General features: G+C 42.6%; 1 protein-coding gene across 1 annotated transcript in view; it reads left to right on the top strand.

The window, feature by feature from the left end:
- The window catches only part of LOC123630466 (kalirin), a 457,953-nt gene that overhangs the window by 249,994 nt on the left and 182,124 nt on the right, over positions 1 to 25,835 (top strand). The window contains exons 7-8 of the mRNA XM_045540114.1: positions 20,048 to 20,239; positions 24,693 to 24,824. Coding sequence (XP_045396070.1) covers positions 20,048 to 20,239; positions 24,693 to 24,824 — 324 coding nt within the window. The remainder of the gene's footprint in view (positions 1 to 20,047; positions 20,240 to 24,692; positions 24,825 to 25,835) is intronic.

Below are 25,835 nucleotides of genomic sequence, written 5' to 3'. Positions count from 1 at the left end.
TTAAGAAGTCCTAGGTATATTGTTTTATAAATGAAAATGACCAACTAATAACTTAACCTGTTTGTTTTCATGTGTCACCTGTTTATACACTGGTTAAAAACCCAACTCTAGCTAAGTTGGTTTGCCCATTCCTGAGTATTAGTTTGCTAGGGCTGCCATAATAGTACCATAGACTGGGTGGCTTGAACACCGGAAATTTATTTGCTTACAGTTCTGGAGGCTTGAAGTCCAAAAATCAAGGTATTGGCAGGTCTAGTTTCTCCTGAGACCTCTCTCCTTGGCTTGCAAACAGCCACCTTCTCGCTGTGCTCTCCCGAGGCCTTTCCTCTGTGAGCACACACTCCGGCATCGCTCTGTATGTCTTAATCTGCTCTTTTTGTAAGGGCACCAGTCAGGGTGGATTAGCTCCCATGCTAATGGCCTCATTTAAACTTAATTACCTCTTTAAAGACCCTATCTTCAAATGCAGTCACACTCTGAGGTACTAGGAGTTAGGGCTCCAACATATAAATTTGGGGGTGGGTGCAATTCAGTCCATAACACAGAGAAATAATTGCATATCATTAAATCATGAAAGGAAAATCAAATTTTTTATATTTTATCTGTGAATTGGCACCAATAGAAGCCATCAATTACTAACATACCAGGAGTGTCTCTGGGAGTGATACCCTACTGATACCCTGCTAAGTATGGTGCATGAGCAACTCTGAAAGGAAAAAGTTAAAATTGGTTGATCTTTAGATTTTTGTCATACTATGTTTTTTTAAATTCCCATTAGGGAATCCTATTCTGCTGATAATCAATAAAAATAACAACAATAACCACCCACCTACCAAATTACCACCCAGCAGGAAAATATTCTCTGGCTTCTTATAGTGCCTCAGAAAGCCAGGTTTCCTGAGCTCTCTGGGGCCCTCCTCTTTCTTAATTCTGCCTTCTGTTGTGGAAGCCTTTTTCATACATTCTCCTTCCCCTGAGTGTGGCCTTCTTCTCTGATGGGAGTGTGGACAGATGGAAGTGAAGGCAGGTTGTAACATGCACAGAACAGTCTTACAGCCATCTATGCTCTGGTTCTTCATGAGACACAGGAGAACATACAAACATAACACAACTTTATTTACAATTTTAATTAGCTGGTTCTTTAGGAAAACATAAATTGCTAATGTCTTCTGTCTAGAGTTTTAAAATATGAAATGATGTTCATTTTCTATTATTACGACTGTGAGGATTCACATTAGTGACAACAGTGTGCATCCGGGTGGTAGGAGTCCTCTCTGCAGCAGCATAACTTAACTGCTTTAATCCTATTAATTTGCTCACCAGAGGCACATATTGCCACCTGACAGTGTGCAAATCAGCCCAATGACAGCAAAGACTGTGCTGTTCTCTCTTTGTTTTGAGGGAAGGCTACTGTTTAGAAAAACCCAAACTGTGTTTGTTCTCTGCTCTCACACCCAGTCATTAACACAGAAGATTTCTGTGACCAAATGTCAGGGGATGGGGTTCTCCCCACCAACAAACAAGCAATCTTTTCTGCAGCTGACACCAGCTGAGTGTACTCCAATTCAATTTTGACACTATCTACCTGGAAATAGTGTCAGATCCCACAGGTTGCGGGCTCAGTCCCCAAGACTGCCCCCTTCAGATAGCAAGTTCAGCCTCTGGAACTTCTGACTGACAGGCTTGGAGTTGGAATTCCCACAACTCCCTCTTGGGGTTTGCTTGGCTGGGGTAGCTCACATAACTCAGGGAAACATGTTTACTGGTTTGTTATAAAGGATATTACAAAGGATACTGATGAAGAGATGCATAGATATGGGGGAAGGGGCGTGGAGCTTCCATGCCCTCTCCAGGTGTACCATCCTGCAGCTATATGGAAGCTCCCTGAACCCAGTCCTCTGGGGTTTTTATGGAAGCTTTGTTATGTCGACATACCTTCCTCCATGGTATATGGTGGGACCCTCTCTGTAATGAGAGTCTAATGACCCACCATCAGAAAGGAGGAGGATTAGAGTCCTTCCTTAGGATAGGTGAAAGGAGGACAGGAAAAGGTCAGAGAGATTCTGTTTCTTAAGGCCTGCTTCTGAGGCCTAAAGCACCCAACATTATAATAAAAGACTATAACAAGGGCTATGGAAATTATGAGCATGGAAACATGGATAAAACCTATATGTATACACACACACACACACACACATGTACACACACATATAACACCACAGTTACAGATGGCAGCACCAATGAAGAATCAGATCTGGTGCAAGAGAAATAAAGATTCTGAGGCAGGTAGTCTCCTGATGACAATCTGAGAAACCTTGCCCAGAGTCCTCTGTCACCTTTGATTCTTGGCAGCCCCAAACTGTTATTCTGCAACACATCCCTATCTCTAAACAAATAATGCTTCCTATAATAACCGAATCTCTAGATTTTGGTATAAACACACACATGCACTTGCTATTGTAATGTTTAAGTAGCTAGAGTTTGACCCTGCCATAGCTGCAAAGCCCCTTAGTAGACATGGAACCATTCAAAAAAAAAAAAAAAGATCAGTTTTATATGGTATGCATTAGTCTTTTTAGTACAATTTTTTTTTCAAAGAATTGTGTAGGGAGCTTGATAAAAATGCAGATTTCTTTTTGACCTTCACCCCAGTTCTGGAAAATCATAATCTCTGGGAGTAGGACCCTAGGAATCTGCATTCTAAACAAGCTCCCCAGGTGAGTTATATACACGTTAAAGTTAGAGAACTGTTGTTCTATGAAGATTTATATGCATAAAATAGTATCTAAAACATCACAAGTTCTGAAGGACAGTCTGCTTTCAGGATGACAGCATGAAGAATTCTACAGACCTGTTTTCCACAGAAACTAGTGAAAATTATTTTAAAACAAGTCTCTGGAAATAGTCCTAAATGTGTACAGCAAATGAAAAACATTTATTCAAGAAAGTCTACTAGAACTCAGAACAGTGAGTCTATGGTATATGAACCAAGACCCACCTACTCTTTCCCTTTCCCCTCCCAGCTCAGTAAGATGGAAACTCCACTCCAGATTGCTGCAACCAAGAATACAGGGTCCCTTTCCCTCCTAATTCCTAGTTGAAGGACTATCTTTCCAGATGGGACATTTCTTATCCTGCCCCAAGCTACTTGTTGCTGAGGCTAAGTTCTGGGTGAACGTGGCCTAGAGGTGTGGACTCCCTTTTTCTTCTCAGCCCTCACTTGTGGATCAGCAGCTGTACCATGGGCACAATGCTGCTGAGAATACTGGGGCCCCAGTTACCCTTAGGCATAAGTTCCATTCTGGGAAAGGCAAGCCAAGAAGACCTGAGCTACTCACCCCACTCCACTGAGTGTTCAGCTCCTAAAGTGGGGATGCCACTCAGGAAAGCACATTATCATCCTCAACTCCAGCTCCACAGCCATGGCTGAGAGATTTTGGTTTGGGGTAGGAAAAAACTATAAAAAGAAATCTCCATATCTTTCCCCAGAGCAACTAATTTCATTTGTAACAAAGAGTGGAGAAGCTCCAACCACTTTCAGAAATGCCCTTGGGAAGTTCTGATGAAAGGCAATTGGAAGAAGATTGGTAGATTCATTGGAGATATAGGCTAAACTTTTGCCACAGAGAACCAAGGTAAAGGACCTCCTGGGTCCAGGAAAAATCTCAAGCACTGACCTTAGAAACTATCCCTTTAAAGGGTCCCAAATTTGATTAGATAGGTTTGTGGAACAATTTATACCGCAAATACATTGTTTTCAACAATAGAACAATCAACTAGCAATTAGTGGAATTTAACATCTGGGTGTGGTTAGTGAAAGAGAAAGTCAAAGAGAGCACTGCCAAAACCACTGTCATCCCAGGGTGTTTGTGGGCATATCAAGGCTATATCTCCCCCAGGAGCAACATCAGAGCTTCCTACTGTGGGGGTGGGGGGTGGGGTGGGAATAGACTGCACTAAAATAATCAGTCACTAAACAAATAACCAAGCAAATAACTGTAGAAGCCCCAGAAATGGGGGACCAGTATGCAGAGTTTCTACAATATATTATCTAAAATGTCTAATTTTCAACAACAACAACAAAATCACAACACATGCAAAGGAATAATAATTCAAGAAGAAATAATCTGATGTGTAACATGTGAATATTTTCTCCCATTCTGTAGGTTGTCTGTTTGCTCTTGTGATAGTTTCCTTGGCTGTGCAGAAGCTTTTTAATTTGATCAGTTCCCATTTATTTATTTTTGTTGTTGCTGTGATTGCCTTTGGGGATCTTCTTCATAAATTCATAAATTCTTCATGAATTTTTTGCCTAGGCCAATGTCTATAGGAGTTTTTCCAACACTTTCTTCTAGAATTCTTATAGTTTCATGCCTTAGGTTTAAGTCTGTTATCCACCATGAGTTGCTTTTTGTGAGAGGTGAAAAGTGTGGATCCTGTTTCAGTCTTTTACATGTGGGTATCCAATTTTCCCAGCACCATTTATTGAATAAGGATTCTTTTCCCCAATGTATGTTTTTGTCTGCTTTGTCAAAGATTAGATGGCTGTATGATGATGGTTTTATATCTGGGTTCTCAGTTCTATTCCGTCAAGTCTATGTCTCTGTTCTTGTGCCGATACCATGCTGTTTTAGTTACTACAGCCTTGTAGTTTAGCTTGAAGTCTGGTAGTAGAATGTTTATAGCAGCACAATTCACAATTGCAAAGATGTGGAAACAACCCAAGTGCCCATCAATACATGAGTGGATTAATAAAATGTGGTATATGTATACCATGGAGTTCTACTCAGCCACAAAAAACAATGGTGATCTAGCAGCTCTTGTATTATCCTGGAGAGAGCTCGAACTCATTCTACTAAGCGAAGTATGATAAGAATGGAAAAACAAGCACCACATGTACTCACCATCAAATTGGTATTAACTGATCAACACTTAAGTGCACAGGACGGGCATGGTGGCTCATGCCTGTAATCCTAGCACTTTGGGAGGCCTAGGTAGGTGGATCGTTTGAGCTCAGGAGTTCAAGACCAGTCTGAGCAAGAGCGAGACCCTGTCTCTACTAAAAATAGAAAGAAATTATATGGACAACTAAAAATGTATATAGAAAAAATTAGCCAGGCATGGTGGCGCGTGCCTGTAGTCCCAGCAGGCAGGAGGATCGCTTGAGCCCAGGAGTTTGAGGTTGCTGTGAGCTAGGCTGATGCCACGGCACTCTAGCCCAGGCAACAGAGTGAGACTCTGTCTCAAAAAAAAAAAAAAAAAAAAGATGAAGAAAAAGAATAAAAACACTTAAGTGCACATACAGTAATAACATTCATCAGGTGTTGAGCAGGTGGGAGCGGGGAAGAGGAGATGGGTATATATGCACACCCTCTGGGGGATGGACATGCTTGAAGCTCTGACTTGGGTGGGGCAAAGGCAATATATGTAACCTAAACATTTGTACCTCCATAATATACTGAAATAAAAAAAATTTTTTTAAAGAAGAAATAATGTGAATAGACCTATAACAAATAAAGAGATTGAATTAGTATTCAAAGAAATATTCTCAAAGAAAAGCTCAGGTCCAGATGGTTTAACCACTGAATTCTGCCAAACATTTAAAGAATTAATACTATTAATAATTCTTCACAAGTTTTACAAAGAATAGTAGAGGAGGGAACACATCTTAGCTCATCTGAAGAGACCCTGATACCCAGATACAAAGCCATCACACAAAAAAAGAAAACTACGCACTAGTATATCTTATGAATGTGGATGAAAAAATTCCCCAAAATACTGTCAAACCAAATCCAGCAACATATAGAAAGAATTATACACTATGACTAAGTGGGAATCATCTGAGAATTTTAAGTTTGGTTTAGCATCAGTGGAATAAAACCCAAAAACCACAAGATCATCTCAATAGAACAGAAAAAACATTTGACAAAATCCAACACCCTTTAATAACAAAATCACTCAATAAACTAGGAATAGAGGAGAACTTCCTCAACCTGATATAGAGCATCTATGAAAAACTCACAGCTAACATTATACTTAATGGTGAAAGACTAGATACTTCCCCTTTAAGATCAGGAACAAGATAAGGACACTCTTACCACTTCTCAATATTGGAGGGTCTATCCAGGGCAATTACTCAGGAAAAAGATATAAAAGGTATCCAAATTGGAAAGAAATAAGTAAAACTCTATTATCAGATGTCATGATCATGTATATGGAAAATCCTAAGGCACGCAGTAAAAAACTATTAGAACCACTAAATGAGTTCGGCAAAGTTGCAGGATACAAAATCAATATACAAAATCAATTATATTCTTATACACTTACAATGAACAATCTGAAAATGAAATTAAGAACATTTATAATACATAAAGAATAAGATACTTGGGAATAAATTTAATAAAAGGAGTGTAAAACTTGTACTCTGAAAACTTCAAAACATTGCTGAAAGAAACTAAATACATAAGTAAATGGAAAAATATCTCATATTCATTGATTAGAAGACTTAATATTGTTAAGATGGCACTACTTCCCAAATTGACCTACAAATTCAGTATATCTGTATCAGAACACTGGCTAGCTTCATTGTAGAAGTTGACAAGCTGATTCTGAAATTCATATGGAATTTCAAGGGACCCAAAATAGACAAAAAAAAATCTTCAAAAAGAAGAACAAAGCTGGAGGGCTCACACTGCTCAACTTCAAAACCAACCACAAAGCAACAGTAATTAAGATAGTGTGGTACTGGCGTAAGGATAGACATACAGATCAGTGGCATAGAATTAAAAGTCAATAAATAAACCTATGTGTCTATGGTCAACTGGTTTTTGACAACAGCACCAATACCATTAAATATGGAAAGAATTGTCTTTTCAACAAATGGTGCTGGTACAACTGGATAGTCACATGTAATAGAATGAAGTAGGACCCTTACTTTACATTAAATTAAAAATAGATAAATTGGACTTGATCAAAATTAAAAACTTTTGTGCATCAAAAGATATAATCAAGAAAGTAAAAAGACAAACCACAAACTCAGAGAAAATATTTGCAAATTATCTGAAAAGAAGCTTGTGTCTACAGTATATAAAAGTCAATAATAAAAAGACATAATTCAGTTAAAATGGACAAAGGATCTGAATAGACATGTCTTCAAAGAAGATATACAAGTGGTCAGTAAGCACATGAAATGATGCTTGACATCATTAGTCATCAGGGAAATGTAAATCGAAACCACAGTGAGATACCACTTCACACCTACTAAGATGGCTATAATCAAAATCTCTGATAATAACAAATGTTGGAAAGGACATGGAGAAGTCAGAAGCCTCATACGTGGATGACAGGAGTATAAAATGGTGTAACTTCATTGGAATATAGTCTTTCAGTCCCTCAGTTAACCACAGAGTTGCCATATGACCTAGTGATTCCAATCCTAGATGTGTACTCAAGAGAAATGAAAACATATGTCCACACAAAATGTCTATACATTGTGTACAAATGTTTATGGCAACATTATTCATAATAACCAAAAGGTGCTGACAACCCTAATGTCCATCAACTGATAATGGATAAACAAAATGTGGTATATACATATAATGGAATATTATTTATTTGGCCATAAAAAGGAATGAAGTGCTGCTGTGTGTGCTACAATATGGATGAACCTTGAAAACATTTTGCTAAATTAAAGAAGCCAGTCACCAACTACCACCTATCATATGGTTCCATGTGTATGAAAAGTTCAGAATAGGCAAATCTTTAGAGACAGAAAATAGATTAGTTGTTGTCTAGGGTTGAGATGGAAGGGGGATAAGGGAGTGTACTAAATACTAATAAAACCATTGAATTATAAACTTTAAATGGATGAATTGTGTGATATGTGAAAACTGGTTGTTTTGTGTTTGTTTTTTGTTTTTCTTGAGACAGAGTCTCGCTCTGTTGCCCGGGCTAGAGTACCATGTGGCGTCAAGCTCACAGCAACCTCGAACTCCTGGGCTCAAGCAATCCTCCTGCCTCAGCCTCCTAAGTAGCTGGGACTATACGCGTGTGCTACCATGCCCAGCTTATTTTTTCTATTTTTTAATAGAGACAGGGTCTTGCTCTTGGCTTAGGCTGGTCTTGAACTCCTGAGCTCAAGAGAGCTTCCTGCCTCAGCCTCCCCGAGTGCTAGGATTACAGGCATGAGCCACCTCGGCCAGCCAAGGTATAGCCTTCTTAAACATTAAAGAAAGTGTCCATGACAGAGCATGGACACCAACCCTGATGTTGTGGGTGAAGCTGAGGTAGGAGGATCAGCATTCACTTGTGCATTCAACAAACTTCTGCTGTTTGTATTTTCTGTGTCCTTTACCAAATCCTGAGAACAATAAGAGTCTAAGACACAAAACTATCTTCAAAGAACTTGAAATTTAGGCATCCTCAAATTCATGTACCTAAGGGCAGAGTTTTGTCTGTTTCATTCACAGATGTATCACCAGGACCTATAGCAATCCCTGGCACCTAGTAGGTGCCTAATAAATACTTGTTGAATGAATAAGGATATTAAGCATGCCATAGCATCTGTCACCAACTTTGAACAGAGTTTAGGCAGCAAGGATGCAGAACAGGCCAAGTCAGGCCTTTACTTTTAAGGGAGCCCAATAGGGTGTGACTCTAGCAGAATCTGAACAACCACTAGTAAGAAGGGGAATGAGAACACTGGTTTCCATAAGGACGTCCTGGGAGCCAGGATGGTTACCAAGTCCCCAGGTGGCGCACACTAACATCCAGGAACTACAGGACTGGATGATCTTTCCAGTTTCCCCTCACCCCAAATGCCTTTGTTTCTAAGATTCTAATCCAAAAGATGGGGGTAAAACCACTAATAAGTGCCCCTCTCTGACAAGAATAATTGTGATCCATGATTGTTGTTAACACTGGGGTTCCTAAGACAGGCCTTCTAGGGAAACCTGTGATCTCCAATTCTGCATGTATCCCCAGCCAGACCTGCTCTTACCAATCGGCTTGAACAGGATGCGGTGTTTGTATCTCCACAAACAGCGTGGTGGGTAGGATTTTCCTTTTCTTCCAACTCAATAGGAGGATTAGATTTGGTTTTCTGATCTGCTAACAAATATCCATTTATGACCCTTGCTCTTGGCACGATTGTCAACATTAAACTAGACCCAAAGGAGGGAAGAGTGTGCTTTGAACTGAGCTCTAGTGAAGCCAGTGCGTGTGTCTAAGGCAGCTGTCCTCCACTCTGGTTGCACACTGGAGTCACCTGGAGAGCTTTTAAAAATTACCACATATGGGCCCACTGCCTCAGATTCTGATTTAACTGTATTGTGGTGGGACCTAGGAAATCCTTGCGGTTGAAAACCAGGTTGAGAATCACCAGCAGTCCAGTGTGAAGGAAATAAGCCAATTGGCATTAGGCCTGGGGTCAGACTCTAAAGCTACTGAGTAATTATCCTGTGGAGTTGGGAGCGGAGGACTTCCCTCCAATGTCAAGAGTATCCAGGGAGAAAGAGTGCCTGTCTTTTTGTCCTTGCTCCCCACCTCCGTCTCTCTAGATGCCCCATTTGCCTTTACCCACTGCCTATAATCACCCGTGTTTGGGGATTGGCTCCTATTCAAACAGGGAAGCCCCTTGGCTTCGGCAGTCTTCTCAGCATCACTCTAGTATACAGTGCTGGCTCTCCTTACCTGCTGCCCAGTCACCTGGCCTAGGTCCCCACAGGACTGGGCTGATTAGATTTCTGACTTGTGGTTGGCACTGCCCGGCTCAGCCTTCTGTCTTGGCCACTCACGCCTATGCAGGTACCAGAGTTCCCTCCTTTTCTCCTTCACTCTTGGTTCTCTGCCCACAGCCCTGGCACCCTCTTTTCCGGCTTCAGTCCCTGCTCTCTGGGGCCCTGTGTCAGTATGTTCCTTGCCCCCAGGTTGTTTGCTGTGCCCTCGGTGTTTGCCCTGTGAGCCTCATATCTCAGTTTACCCACACACTTACACATACTCATCTACAGCCACTGCCTGCTCTCTGTCTGCTCTGCAGCAGCCAGGCAGTTAATTTGTCTGAAATTCAGCCAAAGCTGACTTAGGCCTTTCTTTGAGGTCTCCTGGAGTTGAATGAAAAGCATGAAATGGTCTGTGAAACCTAGTGCATCAGATGAGATAATGTACATGGAAAGTCTTACACTGTAAAGTGGGGCACAAATACAAAGTATTGATGATAGCAAGCAGTAGCAGTGTTGTTTATGCCACTCTAGGATGTGGGTGATGGCTGGCCAAGGAGCACCAGAGGAGGGACAAAGACTGATCAAAGACATATAGATGAGATGTTTGGAAGTCGGGAAATTCAAGAGATGTGAGAGGGCAGGACCAGGTGGTTAGATGGGAGGGGAGCAGTACAAAAAGCAGAGGTCAGATTTCATCACACAGCCAGAGGCCTGGAAATGAGGAAGAGTTAAAGGTTTTCTTTAGCAATGCTTTCAGCTCTATCATCAAAATATATCCAGAATCTGGCCTCTTGTCACCACCTTCATGGTCACCACCCTGGTCCAAGCTGCCATAGCTCCTGCCTGGACTGGTGCAGTAGCTCCTACCTGGTCTCCCTTATTCCATTCTCAATGCAACAGCCTAAGTACATCCTGCCTAAAGGTGAGGAACTTGTGTCACTCCTCTGCTCGAAATGCTTAATGTCTTTCCATCCTTCACAGGATGAGAGCCCAGGTCCCTCACATGGCTTGCTGGGCTCTGCATGGTCGAGACCTGTTACCTCTTACATCTCAGCCTCTCTAACTTATTCATCTTCCCCAGTCACCCTGGGCTTCTTGCTGTTTCTTGACCCAGCAAAGTCATTCCTGCCTATGGTCTTTGCACCTGTTGCTTCCTCTACCTGGAGCCGCCTCCTCACGCAGCCCCATGGCTACCTTCTCACTTCATTCAGGGCCAAGCACAGATGTCACTTCAAGGAACCTACCCTGGCTTCTCTGTCTTAGGTAGCACTCCCAACCCCATCACACTCTATCCTTTTCCCAGATGGATTTCATATAGCACTGAAATAAAAATATAGTAAATATTTATTAATTTATTATAGGACTTCTACTACAGTGTAAGCTCCGTGAGCATAGGAATTTTGTCTGTCTCGTTCCCTGCTTGCACATTGCCTTGCATTGTTGAATTAACGAATGGATGAATAAATACATAGGATAACAGACTCAAGACTCCAGCAATAAGGCAAGATATTGATTAAGGGGGAAAAGAGTTGTCTTAATCCTGAGCTTTCTTGTGGTTCTGTGGAGACAAAGACCTGTTCCCCAGGATGTCTGGCCTTGGATTTGCGAGTGGAGATTACTGCTTCAAGGAGGGTGAGGGCAAGAGAAGTCCACCTGCCGGGCTCCTGCCCATCCTGGAGCTGGGCCAATTTGGGATTTCAAGGGCCCAGTGGGGAAGCTTCACAGATGAAAACATTTTTATTAAATTCTCTCTCCAGGGGCCCTATTTCTCTGGGATATGATTTTTAGAATCTTTGGGAGGAATTTCTCTTCATCATCTCCCCTCTCCCTCGGGGGACTTCCTTGGCCAACCCAACTGCTTTCACATTTATGGCCAGGTAAAAACAGCAGTGTGGGTAAGAGCGTGGGCACTAGGTCTGACTGGAGCTCTGTATTTCCTTCCTAGCTGTGTGGTCTTAGGCAAGTTATTTAAATTTCTGCAGAGCCTTACCACCTCATCTGTAAATAGGGGAGTATGATTGTGCCCTTGCCAGGGATGGCGTAGGGATGAAGTGTGGTCATGCATTTTAGGCAGGACATTTGGCGCAATGCTATGCTTGGCAAATGTTCAGTTATTCTTATTGTCAGGGTCTGGAGTACTAGATGAAATAATTCTTGTTCGGGGCAGCTCTTCAGAGTTCCCGATCCAAAGCTTCTCAAAGGTAAATATGCATACCTATCACCTGGAACAATCTTGTTAAAATGCAGATGCTGATTCAGAAGGTTGGGGAGGGGCCTGAAATGCTGCATTTCTGACCAGCTCCCGGGTGATGCTGGTGCCACACACCAAGCATGGAGTGGCCAAGCCCTATGAAACAGATGGCTGAGGGATAAAAAACTGATGAATGCATTTCCCTGAAGTCTGATTTTAACCTTAAAGGCAGCCTAAAATTACTGTGTCCTAACCCAGTGGAGCTGCATTGTTCGCAGTCGCTTTCCTTGCTGGTGTCCCTGAATCTGATTCCAGCTTTACCCTCCCTTCCCTACCATTTCAATTCTGCAAGGATGCCTTATACAGAAGCACTCACTCCTCCAAGGAAGTTTTACTCAAAGCTGAGAAAGGAGAGGGAGAGAGGGGAGCTTCTCTTTTACTTAAACCTGCTCCTGGGTTTCGTTTCCTGTGGCCCTTGGACATATGGCCAGGCGCTTGTTTTCATGGCTGCTTAATGGTTTGTAAAGCAATTGCTGGAGGAAACATTGCCATGGCAAGCCAGGCCAGAGGGGCAGAAGGACTCCTGAGCCAATGTTATCTTTGCTGAGCACCGGGGCTATTCCTGCCCCCTTTCTCTCTCCACCTGACAGTGACAGATGGCTTCCACATGGTTTGACCTACTGTTCGGCCAGACCTGATCAGATAGTCATCCATCAGCTGCTCCATTTGGCCCCCCAGAGGGTACCCTGTGGTTCACGGGAGGCAGAAATTGGAGGTTTCCTTTAGAGCTCATCACATCTCACAGCTATTGTAGTATAGTTCTAAGCATGGACAGTTCCTATTCCAGATATTACTATCCCAGTGTCCATATGCTTCAAGGTGGGATCAGCAGGTTTACATGGTAATGTTAAACTAATTAATCATAAACTAATGATTTAGCAGCTTTAGGACCCAAAATGAGTTTGGTACTGGCAAAGATGTAGGTCATACATATGGTATTATTAAGCTGGAAAAAGGACGTGAGGCTCAGTTTTTTCCATTGCTTTGGCACAATCTCTTTATTTTCTTACTGATATTGAATGTTACTCAAAAAACCTCTGAAAGCTATATGGGGAAATCGCCAAATACTCCTCATGGCTCTGTGACTGTGAAAAAATAAAAACTTAAATTGATATAAGCTGCAGGGCACCAAAAAAAGGTAGCAGTAAGCAGAGGGGTTGTGCAGAGTGGAATCAAGAGGCCGGGATTCTAATCCCATTCTTCCTTTTTCTTTTGATCTTGAGTATGTCACTTGATTGATTTAACAAACAGTTTTAAGTACCTGCTGGGTGGACTCAAGACATGTTTGGGTTCGTTTTTTTCCCCTAACTTTAAAATAAGATTGTTACATGAACTTGGGTTCTAAAAACTTTAAATAAAGTGGTTTTATTTTCCTTTCCTTATAAAAGCAGTATTTGTTCATTAAAACCTGCCCCATTCCATTATATGGAAATTATACTTTATTTAAAAAAAACCAACTTTATCAAAGTGAAAAGAGATGGAGAAATTTGAGTAATTACAGTTCAATGGAATGCAACCTGGCCAAATCTATAATTGTATCTCATTAAAATGTTTTAAAATTAAAAATACCAAATCTACCTGGGCATGGTGGTGCATGTACTGTGGTTCCAGCTACTTGAGAGGCTGAGATGGGAGGATTGCTTGATTCCAGGAGTTTGAGTCCAGCCTGGGCAACATAGCAAGAACCCATCTCTAAAAAAAATTTTTAAAAACCCAAATCCATTAAAATTAAAAGTACTCAGCAACCCTTAGCTTATTTGTAATAGAGAAGAAAGAAACTAGAAACAACCTTTGTCTCTCAGTAAAAAGAATGAGTTGAATAGAAGTAGAAGGTTGAACATAGATTCCCCAGCTCCATTATATACAGCTATCTGATATTTTTATTAACTTCAGTGGGGAGGGAGAGTTTCCTCTGTACAGTTTTAAAAACATTTTTCCCTGATTATTAAAAAAACATACACACCAATTTTTTTTTTTAATTTTCTATGTATAAGAGAATAAAGATGAGAAAAAGACCCCAAAGTTCCCACATCATGTCTATCTGGCACCAACTAAGCATTCAATAACTGTTAACATTTGGGTGTGCTTCGCTGGTATGCAAAATGTTTTCTCAGTTGAGGTAATACTGTTTATATATTTTATATTAGCTTTTTTATTCAATATTTGATTTGTGTTTGACCTGATGGTTTTGCTGAGTCACTTGGCTCTTGTCCAGTTGTTTGCCTGGCCTCCGTCCCTTGACTTTTGGATTTGGAGAGTCAAGGTCTTGAGGGCTGTTGAGAGGACTGAGTTCCTTCAGGCATAAAGTGTCCCATAAGTGGTGGTTATGCCTCACCTCCTATAATGACCTGACAGGCAGATCTCAACTTTTGTTTTCATAATAATGATTAAAAAGCTGTAGCTCCATTAACTGGAATGGAATTGAGAACCCTGTGCTTAGGACTCATTCCTTGCAAAAATGAAACAGCTCTCTGATGTTTTCCTCTGCGTCTCTGGAGGTGAAGGCAAGTCAGGTTGCCCCTAGACCACAAAGTGAAGGAACCCCCTGACACCCAGCATGGCGAGGAGGCTTCTGCCACCTTTTGTAATACAAAAGGTGGGATGATAAGTAGGATCTGTCCTCCTGTGTGAGGACAAAATGTTCCCACCTCTAGATGTTCTGAATGTGGCTAGCATATGCCAAAGTAGTGGAGGTGCCCCAAGAAGGCTACCCCTTCTATTTTTCAACTTAAGGTATGAGAGAACAATGTGTTGAAAGAGCATGGCTCAAAAAGCAAGTTACTGGTTTATTCTGAACCCTCTGATCTCTCTGGGTCAAGGAGAAACTTGTAGGCAATTCAAGGTTCCTGGGGGAGAGTAGCTACAGCTGAGGGTGTGTGGCATGTCGGGAAGGGGACTGGCAAGCAGCTAGGGCGGTAGTGGCAGCTACAGTAGGGAATAGTAGGGGACGTTGTTGTGCTCTCTGTGAAAAACAAGGGGAATTTCAGCTACTTATTTTGCCTCTGGTTAGGATACTTGATAGATTTTTCTTTTGTTATACTTTTTACAAATACTTTGATTTGTTTTGTACTTAACTTGGGGAGTTAATGCCAGTTTGCTGGAAGCAGAAAAGAGAAAAGATGTGACATTCATTGTGCTATTGGTTATATGCCAGACAACTGGCTGGATGCTTTATGTTATCTCTTGTAGCCCACAGAGAGAGTTGCTGATTCAGGGTGGGGACCTATGACCATAGGACTGTAAAGTTCACCTCTGCTTTTAGGAGTAAAATGAATGGGATTCACATAATACACACTCTTGACAATAAGCTTCTCTTGCAATCAGCCCCAACACAGAGCTAAGGTTATCAAAATGATAGCTTGCATCAAATAATTATTTCTGGAAGAACCAGCATCTCTTTCAGAGTATACCACATAAGAAACCTCATTTAAAGAGAAAAATTTAGCTGAGTTCATAAATAGAAAGTTATCATTGTTTTGTAAGCAACTTTGCATGTTTTTGTAGCCAGCAAGGGTAAACTAGGAACCAGGTCCAGAATGGGAGACCTTTTGGCAGGGCTGAAAACTTTCATTATGATCTGCCAAGTCATTCCCTCAGGAGAATGACTCTGCTCCGTGGATTTCAGTTAATCACAGCAGGAGACGAGGCCTCAGGAAAAAGGGCCTCCATCCTGTGGTCTCCAGCTAATGACTTTAGGAATGAGCCAAGAAAATAGAACTTTGTAGGTAACAAAATTGGGGAAAGGTGTCAATGTAGAAGGTTTTTGAGTTAGTGAGATTTTGCTGGAATGTAGTTATTTCTCCTGTTCGTGACCAAAATGGTGGGAGCAGAGGCTTTGAGAGGAGGTAGGGAAGGGTGGATGACGCCACAGACCATGCTGCGACACACTGCATTCTGCAGGGTAGATTGTGTTTACAGCTCAGAAATGCCATATTTTGAATAATGATAATAATAGAGGCACTGCCATATATATGGGGATTTAAATTTAATAAAGCTGTTTTGATGTAAAGATTGAAGAAGATACTCATCAAGCCTGAATTATTAGACAAATTATTACCTTCTGGCCAGGGAAACTGGATGGTCTAGACAGTGCAGCTTAGGGGAAGGGGCTGCAGAGGAGCGGGGAGAAGGGCAACTGGCCCTTGGTCAGCTGAAGGCGGAAGAACTCAGAGGGTCTAGCCTTGGTCCTCACGCTGTGGGGCAGTGAGCAGAGCTGGGAGGAGATGCTGAGATGCGTGGGCAGTGAGGCTGGGCTACATACACCTCTGGAGCAGGCAACACTACTGTCCTGTTCTCCTGGAACTGATACTATGCACTCAGAAATGGAATTTCCTAAGATCACTAGGAAAACTCCCTCATTTTACAGAGGAGGAAACTGAGACACGGAGGAGTCAAGTGACATCTTAAGTGAGTGCCAGAGCTGGGACCAGTACTCATGTCTCTTGAGCCCTGGCCCAGTGACTCTGATGCCCTTGACTGACGGGCAGCTCTGCAGATGGAGAGGCATTTAAGGCTGGCAGGGGAGAATGGTAGAGCCGGGCAGATGGGAGACAGTGGAGGGGCAGCTGGTGGGAAATGGAAAGGCTGCAAAGAGCCAAATATGCATTTCTGCTGGCCAGGCCCCAAGGACAAACATGACTCCCAAATGTTCCCTACCAGAGGTGTAAACAGCCACCCAGAAGAACCACACAGTGGATTGACCAAAGGCCATGAAATGCCATTTATGTTTAATGACTAAGCACTCCTGTTTATTCAGACTCTTAATCCAGCTCTTTAACCTCGCTCTTTCCTTTTACGTCGAGACCTTCCCTGCCATGCCTCCCTTCTCCCTTGGTTTCTGGCTGTCCTTGTATTCAGGGACAACTGCAGTTTACAGTCTATCTGCCCATTCTCCCAGGTGCTAGGGTAAAGGAAAATGAAGAAGAAGATGATGATGATGAGCTTGGACAATGTGACTTGCCTGAGTGTTTTGATGTTCTGAAAAGGGGCTATAAGGAAGAACAATGAGCAAATTCACGAGTCAACATTCTATTTATCCCTCCATTGTGAGGAATAATGCCTCTATTTCTTTTGTGAAGCATAATCATTTGTTAGTTTTAGTAAGACATTTCCCTGCCTGCTGATAAGGAGACATGAAAGCATTTATTGTGCTAGTCTAGAATGTAAACCATAAGCTGTGGTCTTTTTTGTTTATTTGATTTTAGTTTTAATCTATGATCACAGGCTTAAGGGTTGAAGGGTCCATGGAGGACTGCCAGCTCCTCCACCCCACGCTGTGCAGGAAGCCCCTTGCCAGCATCCCCACCAAAGGTTCAGAGCCCTGCCCCCCCCCGAGCCCCGCAGGGAGTTGCTTCTGCCTCTGTGGAAGCACTTACTTCATTTTGCTTTAAATTACAGTTATTGGAGGACTTGTCTTAAGTCTCTGCTGTGAGCCCCTGAGGGCAGGGGGTGGGTGGGCAGGAATCCTTCCTCGTTCCTCTTTGATCTCCCACACCCCCAGCACAGAGCCTGGCCCACTCTCCATAAATATTTGAATGAATGACAAGGTGTTAACAGTCTCCAGAGGCAGCCACAGTTGGACATCTCTAATAGCTAGAAAGTTCTTCCTAAAAGTAAGCAGATATATGCTTCCCTGTGTTCCCTGGGAGGGAGGAGAATGTAAACAAGTGGTGATGACAGAGCTCTGGATGTCTGTAGGATGTACCTGGGGACACGGTAATGCCTCATTCTTATTGATCTTCTTGCATCCTGTCTGGCCAAAGTACATAAGAGCTTTTTCCAGGATAGGAAAACCCAACAACCTAGATAGATCTGGATTATTTGGGGCCGGGGGAGGAGGGCGGTGTTAGATTCCAGGATTTGAATCCAGTTTGGGAGGACAGTTCTATCAGATGCTGTCAGTGTCCCACCCATATCCCCTCTGTCTGTCCTGGGGGTCGTCTGGTGGTGAGTCCCATACAAACTAACAGCTTCCTGCATTTCTCCGCCATGGTCACTGTGACCTCGGGAGTGTGCTTGGCCTGTGTGTGGGTCAAGCTGGAAATGCCAGGGACTTACCCCAGGAGGGACCTTCAACCAGTGAGTGATGGAGCCTGGTGCATAAATAGCCCAGATTCCTCACTCCTCAGTGGGACAGCTCAGAGGTGTGTTTTATAGAGTTTCTCAAGAGGTCTTAGCAGGGATTGAGCCCCAGTTGCTCATAGCACTAACCCACTAATTAACACATCCTTATTCATTTCCCTCCTTCTCCTCTTTGGCTTCTTCTCTCCTTTACTATGCTTTCTGGGAACATGCCCAATACACTCTCTGCCCCACATCCTGTCTCCAATCTGCTTTGCTGGAGAACCCAAACTAATGCAATGTCATGAATGGGAAGTTGGGGGGATTCTCAATGTTACTTCTGTAGAAGATGAAACTTAGAGTCAGTGCATGCTTTTCCCTCTTCCTCTTCTTTCCCTCCACTTCTAGGTGCAGAGTTGGTTTTCCTGTCAGTTCTATAGAGTTTGATTTTAAGTAGAATTTGTGTCCTAACTCAGAAGAGGGCTGATAATGATTACTAAATCTTTGAAGGATAGTTATCTCACATAACAAGAGTCAGAAATACTGAAGCTCTATTAAGGAAATGCACTGAGTCAGAAAGGTCTCGGGCCAGACTAAAAAAAGAGATGATGCCTGGGCGTCATTAGACATCAGGATGGATTTGTACTCAAGCACTTCACTTAACCTTCTAAATGTCTACAGAGACTGTTTAAATTAAGAGAGACCTTATCGGCCTGGCCCAGGTTTGGGATGGAGTACGTGGAGGTCGGGGACAGCTAAGATGAATGGGACCATGAGGGAAGTGGGAGAGGAAAATAAAGAACCTTCATTAAACCTACCCAGTATTAATGAGCTACACCTGAGCTAAGAGAGCCCAGAGAAAATGCTGTAGCTAAAGAATATTTATAATCATTCAAGAAGATTTGTAACAAAGAGTGAAAGTGTGTGAGTAACCTGCCTCCCCAGTCCTCCTTCTGGCTGGCATTGTGTGATTCAGAAAAGCCTCCTGTGCATGCCACAATATTACTTGATTGTTTTGACACCTCAGACAATTAATAGGAGCTAACAGTTTAAACAAATCATAATCACTACTGTCTTATATTTGTGGTGTTTTTCTTCACACTTGATCTTAGCCAAAAGGCCAAGAAGCAATTATTGGGGGAGGGGGGATTCTTTTGTCTTATTTCTTCCTGGAGAGTTTTTTGCTGGCCTAGTAGGAAACAACACACATGTTCGTGAGTTTTTAATTGGCAAGCAACTGTGGGAATGAACGTAAACAAAACACAAGATGAAAAGAGACAGTGGGGCCAAGAGAGCCCCCACAGATGCCTTTTGGGGTCAGTTGGAGAAATGTTCCCAAATCAGGCAGAGATAAAAAAGGATTCCATAGACCTTTTTTTTTTTTTTTTTTTAAGCATGGATAAATGTGTAGCTTCACAAGCTCTCTTTATTTAAACCCTGACTGGTGGCCGGTGTGCCAGCTCTTTTGGCAGGGGGAGGGGCCTGGGAGGAAGGGGGGATGTCTTTGCTAGGTGACAGGAAGATGTGGAATTACTGTGTCTCCTTTGCCCTCTTTGGTGAGTGCTGCTGCCCTACTGTAGGTGGCAATAATGCCCCGGGTACAGCTCTTTCTCCTGAGCAAGGGAGATGTCTTTGCCTCCTTCAGCTTGTGCTCTTGCTTCCAAAGGGTGCTCTTGCAAGTGCTGTGCCATCCCGCTGGAACGACCTCATGAGATGGTTGTGAGGATTGCATAAGATAGTCTATGTAAAGTGACTCCATTAATAGTTGGCACAAAAATCTATGCTGATTCCCCATAATGAAAAGTCTCAGTTATTGTCTCTGCTACCTGCCAAATTTTATGTCACAGAGAAAGACTTCCCTTGGAACAAAAACAGATATGCTAGTATGGCATGTACCAAGCTCTCTCAAAGTTTTTGCTTTGAGTAGCCTCCTTCCCCAAATATGCACCCCCTAAAAGTGCCCAGTGGATGCCTTTTCAGCCTGCCCCACTAAGCACTCACTCTTCTTTGCTTCCAGAATGCCTACGTCAACATCAACCGCATCATGTCTGTGGCTTCCCGCCTTTCTGAGGCTGGCCATTATGCCTCACAGCAAATCAAGCAGATCTCCACTCAGCTGGACCAAGAGTGGAAGAGCTTCGCCGCTGCCCTGGATGAGCGCAGCACCATCCTCGCCATGTCTGCCGTGTTCCACCAGAAGGCCGAGCAGGTGAGGCCCAGGGAGCTACAGCAGCTGCTGGTGGTGGGAAGGGTGAGAGGTGGAGGAGGGCAGGGTGGGAGCACACACACTCTCTCTACAGAGAGCCCCTGTTGTTTTTTTGAAACACTGAAGACTCCGCTGAATAGTTGCAACAATAACCCATGTTCTGCCACTTTCATGGCCCCTGTGTACACAAAGAAATACTGGTAAGTCTTGAGGGCTTTGCTTGTGTCATACAAGCAAGAGAGGACTCAGAACCTGTTTACATTCTGCTTGGTGGTTGGTGTTGGGTGCCTGTGCTTGCGAGAGTGTGTGTGTGTATGTGTGTGTGTGTGTGTGTGTGTGTGTGTGTGTGTGTTGACTGTCTGCTTAGTGTGCATTCTCTGAGCAAGACCAGAGGGGTGAATATAAAGAAATCATTGAGTGCTGGGGGCATGGGGAAACTAATTTGACATGAAGTATTGGCTATGGGTAATAATGTGATAATAATATCATAAGTAAAAACAATAATTACTTGTTGTTATTTACTTACAAAGTAGCCAGACATTGGCCAGTGACATTACTAACCCGTTTTACAGAGAGGAGCACTGAAGTTCTGAGAGATTAAGTGACCTGCCTAATATCTCATGATGTGTCAGAGCCGGGCTCGAACCAGGTCATGGAAAGCCAGTTGAATTTTCAAGAATTTTGTGAGCTGGTTGTTAAACATAGCCATTACTTAAAACTAAATTATATAAGTTTATAAGTAATTATGTTATATTAAAAACAAAGTTAATAAATACTCAAAACTTTATCACTTCCTGCTTATTTTACTATATTTTATTTTTTTGAGGTTATTTTATTTTATTTTTTTTTGCATTCTCAGCCCATGCTGCTTTATTGCTAAAATATATATATATATATATATATATATACACACACACACAGGTGCAGAGTTTCCAACTCTTGTAACAGTTCCTTTTTACATCAGAGAATAAAATTTCTTCTTCAAAATCCCAAAGATGCATAGATTAAAAAGCCATCTGCCTTTTATAATACTTCAAACATATTCAGTAAAGTTCTTTCATCATTATAACATATACTAATGATGCAATGGAGAATATGTAGGATAACGAGTAAACATAGTGAGCAACTCCTGTACTTACATGACAGGACAGTAAACTATAATATGGACATTATGCAGAACAGTAAGTAAACTATAATGTGAAGGGCACTCTAATACTAATCTTTTTAACTACAAGAGATGGGTGGTTTTAAGGTAAGTGACAAGACTACTACTGTTATTTACAAATTGATGATAATGACTTGCCAGACTACCTTTCTTACCTCTGGAAGAAAAATACATTTTAAGTGATGGCATGGCGTATCACCACCAAGGGAGACAAAACCTGAAAACTCTAAGATATCTATTCTGACTTTGTTTAGGAGTATGAGTTCCTGGAAAAATCTGTGATGTCTGGTTTTCCAATATTAACTATTTTGACAAGACTTAGTGGAATAATCAGAAGAGACTCTGTCCTTAAATCTTCATTGGTTGGCAGACATGCTATCATTAAGTGGCAAAGAGAAAATCTGGAATATGACTCCTCACTTCATACATTTGAATGGAAACCAAACATCACAGTGACAAGAAGTCTAATTCAATTATGAACCACTGAAGAGTTACCATTCCACTTAATTCATTCCCAGAAGTATTTGTAGTGAAGTCCCACAGTTTTCCTATTGTGGAAATCCTATACAGTTGTGTGCTACCGATCATCTCTTCCGAACTCCACATTCAGTGATGTCACATTAGTAGCTTAAAATAAACCATGGTAGCAGTTTTATACCATGGAATTACCAAATGCTACAAACTAGGCCTTGATTTATTGTATTTTGATTGTCTAGAGTCTTAAGAAAATGAGAGAGAAAATGGTTTTAAATTCAGACTAAAAAAAATATGTGTCCTGTCTGGAGCTGTTACTCTGTGAGTAGCACACAAAAATTAATATTCTTCTGATATTAAAAAATGATGATTATTGAGCAAAGAAGTCACTCACATCATTGATGAGCAAGTGATGTTCTGAAATAAGTCTTCAGGGGGTTTTCACTTTTGTCTTACTCCTTAACATAAGTGAATTGTCAACCAGCATTTGTGTTAGAACTCTACAAGTTTGTCCATTTCAACTATAGGTGGGTTCTGATCCCAACCCCACCATTCGTTAACTCTTAGGCAAGTCACCTCACCATTCTGAGCTCATTTCCTTGTCTCTAACGTGGGGCTGTTATAAGGGTATAACATTAGAGATGGAACATATAAGGAGCCTAGTGCACTTACTAAATAATAGATTTTACTACTATGGGTATTTGCTCAACATCCTGGTATCTTTTTATTTCCATCACCTGTATCTATTTCCAGCTGAGAACTTCATAAAGACTGAAATAAATACTTCTGTCACAAGTCAAACACATCCCTACGCTTTGAGAGGGATCTAGCCATGCTTTTTTTTTTTAAAGGATAATGTGTGTTATGACTGGTAGTGACTGGTTCATTCTTAGGAACATGAGAATATTGATGTCCAATTTCCTGTTCTCTCTCTTCAACCCTATCACTTGCATACTTGATTCAAGGTTTATCCAGATTGGCAAGGAAAATTCAGTACTTCCCTCTCTGTCTCTCTGACTTCCTCTCTGAGCTGACCATTCTGTAGGATCTGCTACAGGACTCCTGAGAGAGTGCTCCTCCTGTGATTATTTTTTTAATTTATAAAGTCTTTTTTAGAAACAAGGTCTCACTCTGTTGCCTAGGCTTGAGTGCAGTGGCAGGATCATAGGTCACTGTAACCTCGAACTCCTGGGCTCAAGTGATCCACCTGCTTCAGCCTCCAGAGTAGCTGGGACTACAGGTGCATGCCACCATGCTCAGCTAATTTTTAATTTTTTTGTGGAGATGGGGTCTCACCATGCTACCCCAGCTGGTCTCAAATTCCTGGCCTCAAGTGATCCATCCTCCTGCCTTGGCCTCTCAGAGTGCCGGGATTACAGATGTGAGCTGTCATGCCTGGCCTTTCTTCCCGTATGGTTGACACAGAATATCAAGCTGCTTTCAGATTCTTTTGTAAAGTAGTTATTGGCGGAGCAAACAAGCTTCTGAGATGTCAGCAAATACATGTAACCTGATATCAGATGGCATCCAACACTCTTCCAGAATTGCTAGGAAATGCCCTAATGTGGTAAAAACATACAGAATGAAAAATCAGCCATTACAGCCAACAGGCCAGGGGCTGACAGCTGACAGTGGCACCACCACTAGAACTCAAGCAGAAGAAACGCCGTGCCAGGACTGGGAGTAACTGGAGGAGCTAAGTTTTATTTCATGTTTCCTGACTCGGCTTGGTTTAGATCAGAAGAAATTTTATTTGTATCTGTTTTTTAATGTGATTTCCTCAGATGTTACTAGTCCTTTAAGACTTACTCATAAACCATGCTTCTTTTTAACTGGGGGGAAAAAACTGATTCAAGGCTATTTTTTTATATGCGTTTATCTAGGCAGCTCTTTATTGTCCTCATATGGGCTGTTCTCGGCAATGGGATGAAAAGGTATTTAGGCAATTAATTTAAATGGAGCTGTGCACCCAAGCGAGAGGAATCACAGACAGAACCATTCCAGACTGTTGGGTGAAGAATTATTTGCATTTTAAAGGTGCATTTTCCCACCTAATAAATCTGAGTGATTTCAGTTAGCTCACCCTTTGTGCGTGGAGAGCCACAGTCTTCCACAGTTGTTAATTTTAATTTTTAAATAATTTGATGTCTGTCAAGATCCATATTTATAAATCATATCCCATCCCAGGAGCTACTGCCACTGTAGGTGCAGCACAGTCTGTCCCCTTAGGCTGTCCCTCCTGCTCCCCGCTTCAGGGCGCTGACCCAGCAGTGGAAGTGCTGTTGAGCTCAGCCTCCATCCCCTGTGGGAATGCTCCCTGCAAGTTCCTTGGGGGTTCTGGTGGTCCTATGTGGGTGTTCTTTGCTCCTCTCGCAACTCATCATATACCCTGTAAAGCACAGGTGTGGGAACATCGCACCGTGTTACATGCATGCCTGTGAGTGTGCGGGGGGGGGGGGGCAGGAAGCCCTGATGTGTCCATGGAATGTAGTGAGCTGTGTCTGCACCTGTGCTCAGCAGTCAACGTGTGGTACAACCTGTTGAACATCCAGGCAACTAACTCACGCTGCCCACCCCCCCAGGTTCATAATAGTCCTCTTTGTGGAAACTACACTTTCTAAACAGGTGCCTACATCTGATCTCTTACTAAGGGTTAGTGTTTGTAGAATTAAAGAAAAACTCTACCCCCTGCAGTGGTATCTGAAGGCTTCCAGAAGTCCCAATGTTTCTTCCCAAGGTATCTGACCCTCTCTCCGTAACCCATTCATTCCCCACCCCCCGTGCTCCCACACTGACCCGCCTGGTGTCTCCTTCCAGTTCCTGTCCGGAGTGGATGCCTGGTGCAAGATGTGCAGTGAAGGTGGCCTGCCGTCTGAGATGCAGGACCTGGAGCTGGCGATCCACCACCACCAGTCCTTGTATGAGCAGGTGACCCAGGCCTACACGGAGGTGAGAGCTGCACAGGGCAGCAGGGGCTCTGGGCGTGTCTGCACATGGGTGGGTGATGAGAGCACTGGCCTACACACTGTGAAATGGCCCGGGCTGGACTAAAAAGAAGAGAGGCTGTTTCTCTCCAGCTTTAGGAACCTCGATCTATGGACTATGGTGTCTCCGGCCAGGGAACAGAAAAAAATTGGGGCAATTAGCAGGTATTACCTTGGTATACACACACATTCATATTCTCTCTCTCTCCCTCTCTCTTCCCCTTTCTTTCACACATACGTACATGTGGCTACACATCTATCTGCTTTACCCTGTATGTGAAGATTAGACTTTCTCCTCTAGGAAGAGGAATATAAGAAAACAAAGCTGTGCTTTTCTGGAGTTTGCTTTCTGGTTGGTGAACGGACACACTAGCCCTGCCACCCTTTTATGGAGCAGCTCATCTAAAAATACTGATTGCTCACTAGAAGACCCAGAGGGAAGCACACAGGGTAGAGATAAGTGTTTGCAGGAGTGAGAAGCTGCCGTGGATGTGAAGGATGAACTAAAAGGCTCTTCCACTGAAAAATCAAAGGTCAGGGGAGGTATTGCAAAGTTGAGAAGGGGAAAGAACCTCTAGACAGTCCTTTCAAAGTAAAAGGGAAGAGCCATGTAGGTGTGTCTGTGTGACATACACCAGCAGGTAGTGGCCTCTGGGCATGCGTTTTCAGGGAAAGGGGCTGAGGGATGGAAAGAGGTGGCGATTAAGGAAGAGGGACGTAGAGGGGAAACTGACTTCACAGCTTCGCGATGAGTTTCTTCTGGGGCAAGGCCAGTTAAAGGAGTTTTGTTAAAGTGGGTTCCTGGACCACCTTCATTAGACTCACCTGAGGTGAGGGTTAAAGATGCAGGTTCCTGTGTTGCAGCCCAGACTGAATCAGAATGTCCAGCCCAGACTGAATCAGAATGTCAACACGTGTACATTTTAATACCTATTGCCCCAGGTGAGTTTGATGCACATTGAAGTCTAAGAACCAA

Source organism: Lemur catta, chromosome 1, assembly GCF_020740605.2.
Source record: "Lemur catta isolate mLemCat1 chromosome 1, mLemCat1.pri, whole genome shotgun sequence".
Taxonomy (NCBI): Eukaryota; Metazoa; Chordata; class Mammalia; order Primates; family Lemuridae; genus Lemur; species Lemur catta.
Note: the sequence above shows the minus strand (reverse complement) of the source record. Positions and strands in the feature narration are given on the sequence as shown.